Source organism: Dufourea novaeangliae, unplaced genomic scaffold (genome assembly GCF_001272555.1).
Source record: "Dufourea novaeangliae isolate 0120121106 unplaced genomic scaffold, ASM127255v1 scaffold64, whole genome shotgun sequence".
In the NCBI taxonomy this organism is placed as follows: Eukaryota; Metazoa; Arthropoda; class Insecta; order Hymenoptera; family Halictidae; genus Dufourea; species Dufourea novaeangliae.
In genome coordinates, this window is record NW_015373954.1 from 1872094 (window position 1) to 1891643 (window position 19550).

General features: G+C 42.2%; 1 protein-coding gene and 3 non-coding genes across 4 annotated transcripts in view; 2 read left to right on the forward strand and 2 right to left on the reverse strand.

The window, feature by feature from the left end:
- LOC107186271 (circadian locomoter output cycles protein kaput) overlaps nt 1-19550 on the reverse strand; it is a 127963-nt gene that overhangs the window by 6150 nt on the left and 102263 nt on the right. The window contains exons 4-5 of the mRNA XM_015574102.1: nt 10961-11050; nt 98-250 (exon numbers count right to left, since the gene is read on the reverse strand). Coding sequence (XP_015429588.1) covers nt 98-250; nt 10961-11050 — 243 coding nt within the window. The remainder of the gene's footprint in view (nt 1-97; nt 251-10960; nt 11051-19550) is intronic.
- Trnam-cau lies at nt 445-516 on the forward strand. Its single transcript has one exon. It is a non-coding gene; the product is annotated as a tRNA-Met (tRNA).
- On the reverse strand, nt 844-915 carry Trnam-cau. The gene has a single exon. It is a non-coding gene; the product is annotated as a tRNA-Met (tRNA).
- On the forward strand, nt 1350-1421 carry Trnam-cau. Its single transcript has one exon. It is a non-coding gene; the product is annotated as a tRNA-Met (tRNA).

Genomic DNA, 19550 nt, shown 5'->3' on the forward strand with positions numbered 1-19550 from the left:
CTATTCGACAGAAGAGTGACGTGGTCGTCCGAGGAAGAGGCACGATGATCGATGGTTATGGAAGAGATTATTTCTGACATTTTTTTTTCAAGCTTACCAAAAAGCCGGACGTATTGTCCAGAAGACAACGGAAACGGACAGTGAAACTGCGCTCCAATAGGTGACTGTGTTGGGGTGAAAGAGCGTACTGTAATTCTTCGCGATCCTCGCTGTGCACCAACTCGTAGACACTTTGGTGGACGATATCGGACTGTGAACAGAAAGAAGAGTTTTTAGAATAAAAGTCTCTAATGTTTTATTGGGGTAATAATTTTATTAATGGTTTAAAACTTGTCACCAAATGGAACGAGTGTTTTATGTGTATTTTCCCGAAAAATATAGTTGATCAGGGTAAGAAGAAATTTTCACGGAGCATGGTGAAATTTTTCGAGAACGATGCCAAGAAGCAGAGTGGCGCAGTGGAAGCGTGCTGGGCCCATAACCCAGAGGTCCGTGGATCGAAACCATGCTCTGCTAAGTGGTGTGATACTTCATTAAATTTTTTTTATTTTTATCTACCTGTTTTATAGCGAGCTGCTTTAAGCAAATACCCACATAATTTCTTTTAACTTTCATGAATATTTAATTTATGTTAATGTATACTGGGATTAAGAATAATGTTTTACTTGTATGAAAAGGTAAGTAGGGTTGTTATATGTATACTATTTGCGACGTGTGTAAAGTAAGTTTCGTGCTAAATGAATATTAAAATGTTTATTTCGGCTGACTTGAATGGGTAATTTGTTACTAGGAAGTCTCGACTGTACTGTATTGGAATAAATAAATAAAAAAAAGTGAATCACTTAGCAGAGCGTGGTTTCGATCCACGGACCTCTGGGTTATGGGCCCAGCACGCTTCCACTGCGCCACTCTGCTTTGTTGAATAGCATTCGAAAATCATTTTCCACATGATTGGATCGTAAATAATTTATTTTTTACTATTCTAATTATCATAAAAGTAAATTATGCAAATGAATTGAATTTAATTAAAACTCCATAGGGTAAAAGAATAAAATTGTGCAACGAAACGAATGTCTACTCGTGATATTATCTACCACGAAATTGTTACAAAGTGCATTAGTTAATGAATACAAAGGATTTTCTTTCCTCTTCTTCATGCAACATCGGTTTCGGAACATTTTAAATAATCTGAGATTGAAAATGTTTAGAAAGCTATGCACAAAAATTAAACGTATAATAATTATGATAAACCATTCGTGTGTTAATTTTACTAATGCGAGGTATTGATTTTCCCCACGGTTTTAACTGAAATGGCTTATATAACAATTTAGGGAAACTCCTTTCACAACAGCAGAGTGGCGCAGTGGAAGCGTGCTGGGCCCATAACCCAGAGGTCCGTGGATCGAAACCACGCTCTGCTAAAGAATTATGGTTCTTCTTTTTTTTTTGCAATTTTTCTCTGTATCTCTTACCAATGCCTATTCACCACTATATCAAACTATTACAGAATTTTTCTTAATTTACTTGCCTTCAAAATTCTACAAAATGTGCACTTTATGTGTACTTCCCGACTTTTTACATATTTCAGGTTATGAGCAATTCCGGTATTAAATATTATATTCCTGAAGCAAAAAGCCCTATTGATTGTTTATTTTTGGCACATTAATATAATGTTAATAACTTTATCTGACTTCATTAAGTAGCAACAAAATTAGCCTAGGTACATATTTTCTTTAATACAAAAGACATTGAATATATGGTTGGCATTATTACAAGTACTGAATTGCTCCTTTCTCGAACAAGGTTTTTGCAGATACACGATTTATTCTTAGATAGGTAGTAGTTCTTATTGACTCACCCCGTATAATACAATCTAGTATAATACAGTGTAATGTAAAATATACAATAAATTAAAGGTCCAACTAAATATCGACGAAGGCACCTTTATGACTTCAGTAATTCTAAAATCAGAAATCTGAATTTTGTCATTCTGATGGATTTAGTCGTTCCAGCGTCAAGCAACGTGTACACTAAATTCTCGTTGTCGTGCCAATAATTCTACAGATTAAAAATCTGACCACGAAAAACCGTGTCCGTTCGGTTTCTCACCCCTGTTGGCTTCCATGAATCAACTGACCCGGCACCCCCGAATGCAACCCGCCCGACAACAGTTCGAGTCTGCCCCCAGGGGCGGCGAATGGCAAGGGACACACAGAGGCGCACACCGTGGCATTATTTCAGGAAATATCTGATCGGTCGTGACGTCGCGACGGCGCGACATAGGCGCGCATACGGCACATGTAGCTACACGTGTCCGACGCACTTTATCGCGCATAATTAATCCGGCCTAGCAGCGACGGACGATGAGCTCGGTGTGCACGAGAAACCCATAGTTTCCTCGTCCCCTTGGTCCGTGAGAGGAAACGAACAAAAAGACTATCGAGTCATTTCTCTCTCTCTCTCTCTCTCTCTCTCTCTCTCTCTCTCTCTCTCTCTCTTTCTCCCTCTGTCTTCGTTCAACGATCGTATATACAAGGTGTCCCAAGATAGTTATAAGTCCTTGGAAGGAATGATTCCTAGGGTAATTTGAAACAACTTTTTCCTCAGCGAAAAAGTTTTCCGAGGCTTTGTTAACAATATATTAACGAAAAATTCCGATTCGTCGGGGTTTTTCATTAGTATATCGTTAACAAAGCCTCGCATAATATTTGAGTGACCCATTTCAGGGACCTACAACATTTTTGTTACACCCTGTATACGTGTATAAATCTTGGATCGTCCTACAACGCAACCCCTCCCCGATATTCCTCTGGTACACAGTGCCCAGCTAGAAAATAGATCGAATTAACAGGCCTGGTTGTTCCGTGGCCACGGTTGTCCGGCCAACGTCGACGCCTGGAATAATGTAATAAATCAGCAGTTGGAAATGATACGGACCGTTGGAACGTGTATACGCTCGTAGAAATAGGAAGACTGCCGGTTTACGATGTAGTCCCGGCGAATGGAGACTTATCCGCCGAAGGGCGAGGAGCATTTTTCGCCCCCCTTCCCTCCCCATAAGGATGGGAAGAGGGAAGAATCCTGTTCTTGGATACGGGGGTTTAAAGTGGTTCATTTTCGAAGGCCAAGGAGAACAATGAACAACATAAAAAATTGCTACTTGAATCCAAAATGGTAGATTTCTTTCAGAAAAATAGCGCGTTACCTTCGGATTCGAATCACGTCTCTAATTGCGAAGGTTTTAGTTGTGGGTCGCCGTTTGTAAGAAATATTGTTATCAACAAACGTTACTTTATTTTTCTTGACCTGCCACTAACCAATTCCAATCGGTATAATGCTTCAGATTTAACTAGGCACGGTTAAAAAAAAAAACAAAAAAATATTCAGACTTGGTTAGAGACACTTCAAGAAAAATGAATCATTGTTTTCTTAATAACTTTTTACTAAACAGCATTCGATAACTGAAATTTTCTGAAGGTCCCTCAGGAGGGTGAACTCGACAACGTATTAAAAAATCATCGAAATCAGACGTGGTTCTCTTGTAAACATATACAAAAATTCGTCTCCTGAGTCTCACTTGGGACTGCAAGTTTCTCGCTGATGATCAATATTGGTCCGTGTCGGTTCGGAACAGAAAACGAACAGAATTTTCACGACGTGGCTGCGGAATTGTCGCGACCGGGGGCATTAACTGGTTGGTGGCTCGGTTAGACCGGGTATAATATAATAAATCACGCGATAGAAGGGAACGGTAGGTTTCGAAGTACACACGTTGCATTTCCGATAGGCGAAACAGCGTTAGCCGCGCGCCGTCCCGTACTGTTCGGTTCGTGTCCGCGGCGCACGGATCTCACGACTTCCATGTTACTCACACCAACCCCCCTCCACCCCCCGACCCTTGCGTTACGATATTACAACCGGACGATAATGGGATGCTGGGGTCTGGTTCAGCGTGCCTTTTTCTGTTTTCGATCGAATTATCGTGATCCATAAAAACAACCGGAAATTTTTTGTAGATTACTTTTTTCAAGTTTATTTTATTTATCGGTTAGTTTTTCACGTCTATTCCATTTATCGCACGTATGTGCGTTGTTCTTGAACCTCCACGATGATGATTATTAACAACTGTAATTTATATTATTTACGTCAAGAAATAAATTATACTGATTGAGAATTTTGTGTTCTGTATAATTTCTCCGCAAAACTCCAATGCATAATTCATCCAACTCCGATTTGTCTAACATAGGTGGCTACCTCGGTTTAACGAAGGTCATTGAAATCTGAGGTGGCCCCCTTATTCTCTATAATTACCAACATTTCTTTCTGGTGATTCCAGAAAAATGAAACTTAGTAGAAAACTCGAAAAAAAAAAACAATTATAAATAATTTCTTATTATTTCTTAACAAAAACAAGCTCATCAAGCCACTAATCTGTCCGTAATTGGGTGACTTACCCTATACCTGGAAGCTACTGAAGGAAACACAAGGAACATGGATCTTTTTCGCCCACCCCCAATGGCCGGGTGCAGACTACTCGACGCCCATAAAACTCGATCTCTCAATAAATATATTACGGAACGCAGCGAGTCGCCCGTGTGTGTCTCGTTGATCCCACAGTTCGCCATTGGGGTCCAGTGAATTCAAACCGGGTACTATATACGAGGTTTCCACGGGCCACGGGTCTAGTCGCAGCAGCAACCCCCGCTGCGTGGTTCCGTTTGCTCTAATTTTAATTAAAGGGTTATACACACGATTTCCGTGGTAATCGAGCTCGAGCCTAAGCTGGTCCATACTTCATTGGGACACAGTGGACGTGTAATTGCTCCGCCGTTCGCCCTTTTATACGCCCGCCCCGCCAACATGGCACGGCGGGGCCAATTTTATTCCCGTTCGCGTATATCAAGCCACACGAGCGCGTACGTGTAATTTTCATTAATACGTGATTTATTCAGGGCCAGCGGTGATTTATAGAATTATATCGACGCCTGGTCGCGGTGCGCCGGCCCGTCGATGTCGAAACGGTGTCTCGGGATCGTTGACGGTTTGGGATCCCTCGATCGATTACAGGTCTCGATCATCTGTTTCGGGGAAGCACGATGACCAGAGTTTCTTATTATTATTTCTACATGTTGCAAGCACTAAGTATTGTCAGGTGTATGTGAAAAGTTTCTGTATCGTTTCGAGCATCGATATCTTCGTTAGTATTTTTACTGATGGAAAAGTGATGTACAGGTGGAAATGTGTTCAGTACTGATTTGATTGGTATATCTTACAGTATTCACTCTATTAATTATTCTTTCAAGAAAAATCGACCACCACAGCCCAGATGTCTTATTGTTCAAATATGACACCAATTGACACCAAAGAAAATCGGGGTGGCACATGCATATAATGTAACGCTGGTAGCGAACGTGTTAACCCATTGGGCTTGCAATATCGAGTCAAACTCGTCAAGATGATTCTGACATTGGATTCAGTAAATATAAATACTGTCAATTTTCTTTACATCGAAGTGAAACACGAACACATTTTCTTTTTTTCTCTATTACCACGTGGATTCTGTTCGGTATAGGTCCGTGGACCGACCAACCCAGCAAAAATTCGTTGACCCCACCCTGTTGTGCTCTTCCCCCTCCTCCTACCGCCACCTCGGTTCGCCTTTTATTTCTCCCCCCGTAGGTTTGCTCACATTTATTTTTAACCCCCCCCCCTCACCGCACCCCAACCCCCGGAACCAACGTAGTCAGCCTTACCAACGACGACGACGACGACGACGGGCGGTTTGCCGGTAAGGTCCGGGTAACGTTTGTTACCATTGCTCGTTTAAATAATCTCGAAACATGCATCCGCGGGACGGAGCGGCCCGAGTCGTGGATGGCTTTACGATCGGCCCTCGTCGTTAATTAAGAGCTTGTAATTATTTAGTGGAGACGCTAGCGCACCCCCGCCGGCATCGAAGCGGTCCCGCTCCCTTGGCAGACTTGATTTACATTCCAGCGAAGAATGCGAAAGGCCTCGCCTTTCTTTGCTCTATTTTCTTTTTTTCAACGCCTCCCCCCACCCCCTTCGTCTCTGTCCTGTCTGCTCGTCCTGTTCCTTCACCTCGTTGGCTTAGACCCTCCAACCCCTTCCCCTCATCCCACCCCACTTATCTTACAGCTCTTTTCTGACGCAGAACTACAACGACAGAATGACACTGTGTATTTACTCGGAGAATCTTGCGAATGATTACAGTTTTTTAGAAACTGAAATGTAATTGAGTATCGGTGAGGAAATTTTGAGGGGTTTCGATGGGAGGTTGGTGTGGACTTTAACCCTTCTATAGTGAAATAGAAAGTTTGAAAGGGAAAGTTAAAACTCGTCTTAAGAATCCAAGGCAAATTGACATTTGGTTTATATTGTTGTATGGAGATTGCTATATGTTGTCTAAGAAAGCTGTATAGTAGAATATCTGTGGCCTAAAAATAGTCCAGGGACTATTTGATATTGATTGTGATACGAAGCAATATCTAAGATCGTCATCCTAATCTATAAACAGTTTACGAGGTTAAATAATTTTTTGCCGAGGGTCTACTCACTTAAGAAGAAACATCACTTTATTATAATACTTGGAATGACCGCGTTTAATCAATAAAAAATGGCGAAAATTCTTATCTTCTACTCGTTATTCGAAACTTTTTATCAAGATAATGAATTTGCCCATCTCTGACGAAATAGGCAAGAGGTGTCGGGAAACGACGAACGAAATCGGTACCAGTCCGTCCCATAAAGCGCCGCCCACATCGCCCGTCACGGGCTTCGAGAGAGACAGGAACGACAGACTACACAGGGAGGAGGGGGAAGAGAACGGATTGCCCGTCGATCGCGTTCACGTAAATCCCCGTTGGCTCGCGCGCACGCTCCTCCGAAGGAGATAAATCAGCCGGGTACGCCGGGTGAAATCGACGGAAACACGATTCGGCGCGATCAAAGGACCCTCTACAAATTGAAACAAATCAGCCGGCTAATAATAATTAATCCGCGGACCGCATTAATTATCGAAAGCCCAGGGCCCCGACGATCCAGCCATCCCCCCCCCCCATGAGCACGAACACGCGGTTTTTGCGCGCAACGGATACGAAAGGGCCCAGGCGTGCGCGCGCGATAATGCGCGAGCCAGAACGCGGCGATACCAAAACTTGAGCTCTCAATTACGCCTGGAGAATTATGACGCCGTGGCCCTTCCACCCCCGTTCATCGGTGGAGGATGTATCCTTTTCTTTGTATCCATCGAGGGGCCCTATAGAGCGGGAGAAACGTACGGACGGAACGCTCCGGGCCAGCTTTGGATTCGCGTCTTCATTAGCGGCTATTAATTGTCGAAATGTGCCACATAATTCAGAGCGCGCGAACCCGACCTGGCTGTATTTAAACTTAACGCGGTCGATTGATTTCTAAATGGTGGGCGACCCGCCCTTAGGGCCCCGAGCTCCCCTCCCCCGTACCTTCGACTTGGGCCCTTGTCTGGCCCGTCTACAATGTTGTTAGATCGGGGGATGGGATTGTAGCTTTGTACCCAGGGATAATATAATCCGCCGTATTTTAGAGATTTTTATACGGCAGAGTCCCAATTATCCGGCCCCCATTTAACCGGTCTCTGCTTTACCCGGGAATCTTTTCCCATTTTCAAGGGGGCCGCGATCTAAGCCTTCCGTTTACGTCAAAGAATAATTAAATGAAATTTTGTTTATTGTTTCCCTTTCGACATAATTAAAAATTGTACTAAACATCTTCCTGTTAAACGTTAAACTTCCATTTTAAAAGGGTTGTACATATTCCATCACTCGGAATCCAACACTGCAATACACAACTAGCAAAGCAACTTCTCTAACCTCTACCAGTTCCACTATCCACCCTACCTCAAGAATTCCACCGTCCACCCCGTTCAGATTCCGTTTTCCCGTCAGATCCCCCACCCCCGACTCGGTCTGTCGCGATAAGCAGCGGCCCTTTGACCTTTCGGTTAAGTTATTACTTTTATCCGACGCGGGTCACGGGCCGCATAAAGGCTCGTTGAGCATTGAATCGACTCTATCAGGCCAATTAAGCCGCGTGCCAACTCCGTGAACAATCGCGTACCCCCCATCCCTCACTTCTCAACCTCCCCCCCACCACTCTCCTGACCAGTTTTTTTCTCTTTCTCTCTTTCTTTCCACCCTGCGTTTGCCACGGTGTTTCTCGCGTGAGATACGGAACTAAAAGAGTCCACAGAGTCCCCGGCTCGTGAATTACCGCGAGGAACATTGCGCGGCCCGACGCTGTCATTACGCGGTTTTTCCCCAGGTTTGTGGTAGGGGGGCGCCCACCGTTGGTAGAGGGGGAACAGGCGAGCTTTCTGTAGAGTTACAGGGTCGTGTAATCGCGTCATCCGAAACGCCCCGCGATTACGTCGGCTCGGATACACGGTCATCGAGTCGGGAAATCATCGGGCCCCTTCTCCCCCCACCCCCTCTCGTAACGCTGGTTTCTTTACAATGTGCCCGGTTGGCCCGCGTTTGCGTGCCTCGTCGCGTATCAATGGACACCGTACACGGTGCGTCCACCCCCTCTTTCTCACTGGTCTGCAGTCGGAGCAGGCGTAGAACGTTTGATTTCGATGGTCTTCGAGGGTAGTTTTATTAATATCTGTACCCCAGTATAATATATTAATATGTGTAATATATTAAATATTAATATATATAATTATAAATTATAATTTTGTGGATTGGTCATTGGTAAATTTAAAAATGATGAACTGCCTCCTGGTCAAGGGTAAATTTTGATTAAATTCTTATATATGTTTTACTAAAGTTTTCGTTAAGAACGCTTGAAAATACTAACTGAACGATGCAGGAAGAAAGTGATACGATACTTTCCACCCCGTCGAGGAAATCGTTGCGTCGCTTATTAAACGCGATACACCTCGTTCCTCTTAAATATCCCGTAATCGGTACGAAAAATCATCGTTGCCCAGGGCTATCGTGACGTGTGTGTGAACCGTTTGCGTGCCCGGTTACATCTCAATGAATGCTACTGCAAAGTCCACTGGAGGAACTTATTTTTCTAAGCAGCCAACCACCCGGCTGGCTTTTTTTCCCCCGATCTTATATAAACAAATTACCCGTTAAATACGATCGAGAGGAGAAACGCGAGGAAAAAGAAGGAGGGGGAGAAGGAATTACGATACGCGTGGTATCTCGAATAAGATTTAATGAGGCTTAACGTTCTTTAAATAACCCCTTTCTTTAAAAAAAAAAATATTCTCTACGTAGTACCTTCTATCGTTTAAATGTTTCACGAAGATCTGAAGATTTCAGGATTCTTTGAACGGTTATAATCATATCTGTGTATTTTATCAGGAAAGTACTAAACGATTAAGAAGATGTTATCTTTATAGTAGTAACGACTGTTTTAATGTTAATAAGTAAGGCACGCGTCCGAATTCTTCAACGATCAATCAACGTGATTCCCAAACTCTGGAAAAACGTGGAGATCATGGAAAAAGGTGAATTAAACGTAAAAAAAAAATTTCCATTCGACTTGCTTTCCGGAACAAAACGATGTCGTTCCACCAACACGCAAGTTCGACATATTTGCCAGAAGAAAACGGCGAAGGGTGAAGAGGGATGACGGGGGAGGTAGGAAGGGTAGGGAGGAGAAGAAAAAAGAAATGACAGATGATGATTTCCCAACGCACACGATGACTGTGCACCAGAAACGCACGCGAACGCTTTTGTGCATAAGATTGTAATTGCAGGAAACGACGAATGATGATTTTCCGATCCGATGATCTCGGGGAAGGGAAACGCGTTACAATATCGCGTTTCTTGTAAACAAATTTCGCGGGGCGATCGCTCGGAACCGTGTGCTTTTCTTCCAGTCCCGTGATTCCCCCGAGAATAGCGTTTCCTAATGGTCTTTCCGACGCACAAATTGAATGGATGAAATCTAACAAGGATAGTGGACACTAAATTATACCGATTATTCGAAAATAGAAAGTAGAAATAATATTCTTGAAGAATTATTTTAGAACTAATATAAAAGTGAACTAGAAACAATATTCTTGTAACGACTATATGACGATATTATCGTACGATGAAAGTTCAAGCCAAGAAACGTCAATGGGGCTCTAGCTTCAATCCCTTCGGAAGGGTCCCCTATTCAGGGTGGTGAGAAACTAGGCGTCGCCTAGTTTCTCCCGTGGTGTCGGAGCAAGGAGAAAAACACGCCCTGAAATTTGACAGAATTACAGAGGGACAGGGGTTGGACGATGTAATCCACGACACGGTGGAGGGGAACGTGGACATTGGATGGGAGGCGTAAGAGGGTCGCGGCCAACCCCCCGATGATCGGTCGCTCCTTCTGAAAAATGCACGGCGACAGGAGGAGGGTGCGCGTCTCCACCGTCAAGGGGGATGATACTTGCGTAAACGTGACACGTGGAACGAAACTGACGGGACTGGCGTGACCGGGAGAGCCGGTTGAGTGTGGACACAAGTCGAGCGAAGATAAACCAACACCGAGGGCACTGGTTTTGTTGCCTAGAATTACGGAATATAGCTAGAGAATGAAAACGGGGAAAAGTATCACCGTTACGTCGAATAAATAACATCGTTTCCTTCGGTCAGATGGACACGCGATCGACGTTTGGATGATTCGTGACATCCTGGATGTGACATCCCGACGTTCGAGGTGGTTTGAACTGAGTTTGTCCGGAGAAATCGGGATTTGATGGGTCTTACGGAAAGTCTGAGGTATTTTGTCTATTTTGTGGTCCGTTTTGCAGAGCGTTGGATGTGTTTGACAATGTTTGACCGTGTGTGAGGTTGTTGGATAGGGTTTGATTATTGTTTGATGTAAATTGGATCAAGTAAACTTCACGCGTAGATGGAATCTAGAGTGGATGAAGAAATGTGTTAGTAATTTAGTGAACGATCTCTACCTGATGGAAGCCAAGGTAACTTTCTATGCTGTGGGTGGCGAAGAACACTTCCCCGTCACAGGTGAGGATGAGTAGGAACCCGTTCAGCGCCTGAAACAAAACGAATTATTTTATGGAGATTATTGTATGTCTGCGTCTTTAACTTCTCTTGCAGTATCCTGAATATTGGATACCTTAGGTAACGAATCGACTGATAGAAAAGTGAAATACAATACAAATCAGTAGAATTATCGAGTCAGGGATGCGATGACAATTTCAATCTGGATTTAGACAATTTCACAAAAATCGTATGGCAAGGGGTTAATACTTTCGATTATCTGATTGTTTTCTCTTTCGACAGCGTTTAATGTGTATTACCAACGACGAGAAAAGCCGCCGAAAAAATTTCTTTCGTAACCTACAAAGTACCACGGCGGAGTGCTCGTTTCCTTTCCGAAAACACGGGTTGTCTGGCTCGCTGAAAACGTTCCGGAAAGTTTCCCCATTTATCGACGTCCCGATAGACTTGCCCCCTGGCTTTCGAATACTGAAAACGAGCTCGAAACTCGAACGTTAAACCTATCGTATCGAAGCCCGAAATATCCCCGTCCCAGTTTAAACGGTCGTGTTGGTCTGTACACCGTCGACACGGGGAGTCGTTTAAAGCCACGTCGACTCGCTTTGTTGCGGGGGCTAAATGTGTACTGTTTTGTTTTATTTCGAGCCAGGTTGCCGTAGGTGCCCGTACCTGGCACGCCAGCGCTGAGACTTTATTGCGTCTGAAATATGAACAGAGACCACCGGTTCCACCCAGTTGTCTCTCGGTTCGGACGAGTTATCACTGAATTTTTCCACCATTCTCGGAATAGAATAAAATTCTACATTGAACATTTTATTACCGTAGCATTTTATCTTGATTCAAACAAATTTAATTCATCTAAATTCGAGGCAACGGAACTGAAAACTCCGAATACTGTTGAACTCTACACAAAACCTTGAAGCAAGAACAATCAGAAAATTTTCTATATCATTAATCTTTACTCTTTAACATTTTCTTGTAGTCTGTGACACGTCGATTTCTAAGTCAGTATAATTTCTTAGATAACAGCAGAATGTGCTTTGCAAAATTCATCTATACTTTATATCATTTATTATCCCTGTTTTGTATATTTTTAATTTCAGATAAACAAGATTTCGAAGTAACGTGCTGGTAGCAAACACACGTGTTAATTTGGAATGTAATAGAAAGAAAACCATAAGAACCTGTCTCCCTTTCTGTTCACCCTCTAATTCCACAAGAGCCTAAAAAGTGTCTCACCCCTCGATAGGAGGTGGCTTGAAACCCACCCCTAGCCTCCAGACACTATAACCGATTGACCCAGGAGGGTGGGGGACGGATATCGAAGTGATCGCATGCGCGACGGATGCTGCGATTTGATTGGTTAATCCGGAGGGTGGGTTTCTCTGGTGGCCCGCGTCAATACGGACCCCCAGCGTAGGGTGAGTTACCCACGATCCAGTCCCCTGTATCCGGAATATAAGTTGTAATAGGATTTTCTCGTTGCCTTTTCGGCCCCCACTTGCAGCCACGAAATGGCCGACATGGCCATTTCTATAAAACGTGCCCTTCCCCTTGGGATCCTCTGTAATCGGTTTGATTGCGTTCGATCCAATAAAATGGGATCGATCTCGTTTCAGACGCCTACAATACAATGGAGAAACGAATCAAAATGAGAAGATTCGTTCAGAACCTATATTGAATGTAAAGGAAAGTTCTGTCGTTTTGAAACGAATCTAAGCTTTTAATGATTTGTCTGTTCTCTCTCATTGTGCCTGAAACATTATCATCGATATGTGATGGTCTCCCTGATCTGGATTTTCCTTTGAATGAAATGTCACCACTATGAAATTCCTCGAACCATCTTTGACAGGTTCTTGGGTTTACTGCGGATCCACTAAATACACCACAACAAATTTTGTACTGCTTGGACAGCATTACTTCCTTCATAATACTAATACAATATACAGTGACCCGAATGCTCGTCTGAATCGAACATTGTGAAACTGATTAATATAAAAAATAATTAATTCACTTGACTAATTTATATTACTGAATATAATAGAACAGTTAACCTAAAAACTGACGTACGTTTTATTTCAATACCTGTTGCCATCTATTAGCTAGAAGTTCCGAAAATTGACAAAATAAAAAACGACAGAACTTTCCCTTACACCCAATAAAAGAATTCTAATCTGTCACTTGAATGATCCTCGATGTATGATGTCCAAATTAGGGATGATTCATGGAAGATAAGGGTCGAACACGAAAAATTCAATGGTTTTTCTATTCTTTTCGCGTGAGCTGACCGGTAAAATCAGTCGCGTGCCGGTTGCCAGAGTACTCGCGTGTTCCGTCCAAGCGTGAACTTCTAATACCCCTTCATCCTCACCTTGACTCTCGTGTATTAGCGGGTCGCCAATAATACTTCACGCACGAAATCTTTCCCTTTTCTTCGCTCATGCAACCGCAGAGGAGTCACGGGCACGAGACGCGCGCCTCACCGGTGTATATGCAGATCCTAGAAATAACTAGGATCGGAATTACAGCTTTCGATACAACTGGTGCACCTTTGACTCTCAACGGCCACATGTAATTTTCCGACTAATTCGTTTTTCGCTCGTGCACATCGTTAACGCTCTACCGGGAATCGGAGCCTACAGTGTATTCCACTTCGATCGTGCAGAATCGCTGTGAATGACGAAAAGTGTCGCAGGTAAAAAGATTGTTCAGTTTCATTATGTCATTTTCTAATACGTACATCGAAAATACAGAAAAATGTCATAAGTCGATGTATATGGATTTATTGCGATTTTCACTTTGCAAACCATAGTAAAATGAAGATTCTAATTTATGAATTACGCCATTGGTATTTTCAAGATCCTAGTACTGAACAATGTATTATGATAGGGTAAACCAATCAGTAATTGACTGCATACCAGTGAATGACCATTAGGCACAGAAATGTAAATAATAAATTTAAAATTGTTAAATCTTTATAGTATAATTTTTATAAAAGATATTTCAGAAATGCAGCAGTCATTATCTAGGCTTTTACACGTTTTGTACTTCATAAATAATTTTTTTTAAATTACGATAAGAATAAGTAATTATTTTTGTAAAAATTTCCATTAAAATAAATGTAATTGCAACAGCTGTTTCAAATGCAAAAATGTGTAAGTAGCTCCGTAAAATGTGAGAATAAATACAAAGGGCGACCCGACTCGTCTTCCCCAGCCAGGAGGTTAATATTAAACGGCCATTTGTATTTTTTGTAATTTTTTTGTATCGTACGTGTTAGAGCCTAGTAATAAATTTAGATAATTTGATAAATGGTATAAATAACCAGGCTTACTCTGGTTATGCCTTAAAAAGTTTAATGAATCTCATGCTCGATGCTCATGCGCTGCATAAATCAGATAATCCATGTACGTTTCTGCGCCGCGTCTGAAATTTCATTAATACAAATAGAACGGGACTTTCTTTCACGGAGACTGCGTTTCACGAGTAAGAAATGCAATTATAAAGTTGTAAAATTAACACACAATTCTTGACGATCACCATGATCGCGCACATTATATACGATATCGTTCTAAAATTTTGAAACAATAAAGCAAAATATTAAACAATCAAATTACAAAATTTTATTACGCTTTTATTTTTAGTCACATATGACCAAGAATATTGTGATAGCTAGAAAAACTATTTTTCATTATGCGGTGGATTATTTTCTATTTAATTCTTTCTATATACACATTTAAAATCGTGTAACATAAAAAGTTTCTTTTTGTATATGTGTAAAAATATTGTTGGGTTCAATCACCGAATTCGATCACTGAACAAAATCCCCCTGGAGTAGCGAACGCATCAGCTTCACGAGGTTTGGTCGAACAGCAATAATTACCAAGGCAGAAGAATCCTTCTCGCGTGCAATACGAAAGGGGTGGCGTGGCCCATCGGGCCCGACAGCTTCACCAGCTGCAACTTTGTCGTTCGTGCGTATACGGTCGCCGATAAGCGTCTTTTCTGTCACGGCATGAATGTAGTATCTATATACGCGATATCGTTTAATAAATTTGCAGCTTTCAACGTGTCCGGCCGGCGATTCTTTCGACGTATTGCCGTTCGGTGTTTTACTAATTAAGCCTTTTCATATGTCGTGTCTCGCAAGCTGGACAAACAACGTCCCTAAATGGGCTCGGCAAATTACAGACGCATACACGTTAACGAAAAACAATTCGACTATCGTGTCATCTAAGAACTCACTTATTACATAGGCAACGTCACACACCCTACTGACCCATTTCAGGGACCTAATTTTTTTGTAGGTGAAGACATAGAGAAACTATGATGGTCAACTTTATTTTTTTAAATGGAACCACATATACTGTTTAATGAGGTGATCGATTAGTACAGAGTTAGAAGCACTTAAATTCCGCGTATAGCTACATTGGAATTAAATACTCTCTTGTAATAAAAGTTAACATATCTCCATCTTAACCATTATTTACAGGGAATGATGAGCTGCATCGTTCAATGCATTAAAAAAGTTGACTTTCAACTTTGGTTTGTGACAATTTCCGGTACCACAAATAATTTTAGAGATATTTGAGGGGACCAATTTAAATGGGACACTCTGTATATCCGTCTCATAATGTTAAAATAACGATTTAAGGGACTGGGCGTTAAAGGGCTAAAATCGCTGACGGAACGTCGGAAAAAAACTGTCCGTCTCGAACATCCGAACGACACGAAGTATAAAATAATAATAATCGTGATAATAGCCCACCCGAAAGGTTTCATGCTCGACCGTAATTAATTACAGACTCCATAGTTGGAGGGGGAGTAGGTTGCAAAGAGGCGAATACGAAAGAAAAATGAAGAAAACAAAATCTCACGATATTCTTCTCCCTTTTTCTACGTCTGAGACGGTTCGCGGATGACTAGGCGATAGACTTCCGGAAACCACAGCGCGGCAAAAGTCGCTCGAAAGTGTTTTACGGCTGGGAATGATTAATCACATCTGCATCTGTCCGCAGCATAACAATCAGCCCAATTCTGAAAGCCCTGAAATATGGGCATTAATTTATGAAACATTTAATGTTCTCTGCCGAGGAGCCTTCGAACACTCATCGAGGATTTACTGTATCTGTATCTCACTCTGAGCTATGAAATTGTACGTATAAATATAAAAATAGTTAACAATTATCTAGTAGTTTTTCAGGGAAAAAAACTTCGTTATCATGAATTTATTACATGATATCTATATACTAAATTGATCAGGAACTAGGTCCGTGACGATATAGAGAAACAAATGAAAAATTACCGGTGACCAAGGTGACGTGATTGAAAAGTGATGCAACCCAATTCAAAGAATGATTTGACCGGGAAAACGTAGTGAGCCAGCGATAAAAGGATTCACCACCGTCCAGTGTGTCTCGGCAGCGTCGACGCCAAGGTAAGAGGAAAGTCGGCGCGGGGGGGTACGTAAGGCGCAAAACGGGGGGTGGTATCTAAGGGAGGAAAGGAGCACGCGATCAATACGGGAAGGACTAGCGGTGCCAGACCAAGGCGAGCCCCGTCGACCGACCAACCTAACCTGACATCATCCCATCCCATGCAACCACCTAACCTACAGTTACCTTTGACTCAGTCCTTGTCTCACTGACTCACTACACTCTGCCGATCGCCTCGTTTTCCTTTGCGCCCCGCTTCCGGTTATCAGTCTTGCCCACCGTTACAGGTATGAAGGAACGCAATCGAAGGGGGCTGCAAACTGTTATCCCGACTACACATATATATATATATACTTGAGGGGGAATATTTCTTTGGGGTCGTACACAGGGGATTAAACAGAGGTAGTCGATGTACATTACAGGTGCATTTAGGATTGGACGGCAATAAATATCGGTTAAAATCGTTCAATCGATTCTGTGTTTCTTTCGACTTCCGGTCTACGGGCTTGACTGTCACTTTTTCGTATAAAAGAATGAGAAGTCAATCAGCATTTAGAAATGATTGGTTTGATAAAGGTTTTGGGGAAATATTTTGAGAACCAGGTAATATACAGTAAATCCTCGATGAGTGGTCGAATGCTCCCCAGCGCTGACTAAAAGAAGTCCTCAGGTGTGACGTTGACTTTTTAATGAAGTTTAGCATAGTGTTTCAGCTTGGAATTCGGAGGCCAATGATATTTGTTTCAGCAGCATATGTTACCATTAGTTTATGAAATATTTAATGTTCAGTGCTGTGGAGGCTTCGAACTCTCATCGACGATTTAGTAGTCTTCTCGTGAAAATTTTAAGTTGGCATGTAAGTTTGGACACTAATAGTCATGGATTTAGCTAACTATACTGAGGAATTGTAACAGTTGTGTGTGAATAGAATTATGAATGTTAGGTTAATTAACGAGTAAATTGACTATGTATATATAGTTTTCTTGATGCCTTAAGAACACTTCGGATACCGAAATAGACTTCGTTTAACCGGCAAGCTGCTGCTCAATGTCGCTCCTTTCTTCAGTGAGCTTTGACACCTGCCGCTTGAATCACTTGGCTCATCTCGTGCGACGGTTTTCGATCGCAAGTGCAGATTGCTCGCTATCTTGTTTGATTAATCTCGATACGACATCGGACGGTTCGCCATCAGGTATACACGATAACACCTTAACCGTTTGTACTTACTAAAGATATATTTCCATTTCTTTTGATCGTCTTGATCAATTACTGAAGTAAAATTTCGAACTTACCAAACAGTTTAAAATATACAAGATACTTCTTACAGATGAAATGGAATCGATTTTTTTTTACTTCATCTGCAGAAAGCTGAGAAGACTATAGAATTTTCTTGATAATTGATAAATCTCTGATATAGTCTGATTATTTCATTTTCTGCTATTTTCTTTCTTTAGCAGTGTAAAGAACTTTCTTTTCAAAAAAAGAATTCATCGATAGGTACTTGGTCGTTATTTACACAGTTTTTAATTCCTTTTTCTTCGCGAATGGAGCAGCTGGCCGACTCGATCTGCACGCTTCAAGCTCTTACTTGTTGCTGATGCTTGCATGTCTACCCCCTCTGCCTCCTGGTTGATTGCTCAACTTCGTCCAGAGTGTTTTCCTGTCGTTGAACTCGTTCGTCACGTGAAATCTTTCGAACGAACCCCTTCCTCGAAGAGTTCCGAGGTTTCGAATCTCGCCAAGGAACGGACAGTCGTTCTTCGAACAATACACCGAACCCCTTAACGAAAATGACTCCAGGAACAGAGCCAGAATCATTTGAAAACAAACATTGATAACAAACAGCCAGGCAATTCTTTTATTGAAAATCGTAACTGCCTTAATTTGGCCAATCTTCGTCAAAATGAATTCGTATATTTATTTATATTAGCTGCTGGTTACGTAAAGCCTGCAGGAATTCTTATATAACATATTAACGATTTCGAGTAAGTTACTATAGAATTTCCTAACCGATGGCTCTGCCTTAACTCGAGTGATCGACAAACAGGAACCTTCCATTTCGTTATGATGAAACCTTATTTAACTTTATTTAAAATAAAATTTCAATTTTTCAAGATTTATGTATTTTGTTCTGCTGTATTATAAAAAATCCCCTCCACTTTTCAAGCAAGGGGGCCCCCAAAAATTTGATAACCCGGGGCCACAAAAAATCTTAATCCTGTTTAACACCAGACCTGTTGATGGGACCAGATTTAGGGAAACATCGAAGGGGAGATTCGATCGACTCGCCATCGTCCACCAGGATCACCCGAAAATGTAGGCGTCGGCAATTGGAAGTTCGCTGGAACCTGCCCGTCGTGCAAGTGAACACTCGAGTGTTGGTAAGAGGCAGCAGGAAGAAAAATAGCTCGGTTATGATTACGGGTTACCGGTGGCGGGGGTTGGTTCCTGACCACGACCCTCTTTTACCGCTACTGCTGCGGTGTGGCCGGCGTATTAATGCGATACACGATAGCCTGCTGGCTATTAAATAAAAAATATGAGAGCAAAATGGCTGCTTTCGCGGCGATACGTCACCGAGAGAGGCGTGATTTGTACCGAACAAAATCCGCTCGAATCGCCCGCTACCAGTCTGTAAACCGCCTACGGAGAGGAGCGGCGTCGACGAAATTTTCGTATCGATAACGGGTGCTAATGGACAGGTTGCCTGGGATCGTTGCCTGTGGGATCGATCCAAAAGGGAGGTAGAGAGAATAAAGAAAGATCGTGTGAAGCGTTTTCGTGGACCGTGATCGCAATACCGATCGGATTCCATCGTGTAGAGAATTTCAAACTTATGAATTGATTAGGACACTGTGGTACGCGGTTGTAGCGGTTCTATACTGTGGAATAATTTATAAATATTTATAGAAACGAATTTGACACTTGATTGAATGTTGCAGGGTATTCGATGTTTATACCAGACCGTGTAATGGAAGAACTATTCTGCCCTCTTTAGCTGAATTGTTCTTAGTAACAGTTTCAAGGATATGGTTATACAAGGTGCAACGAAAGTGTTGTAGGTTTCTGAAATAATGGGTCACTCGGGAGGTGATTT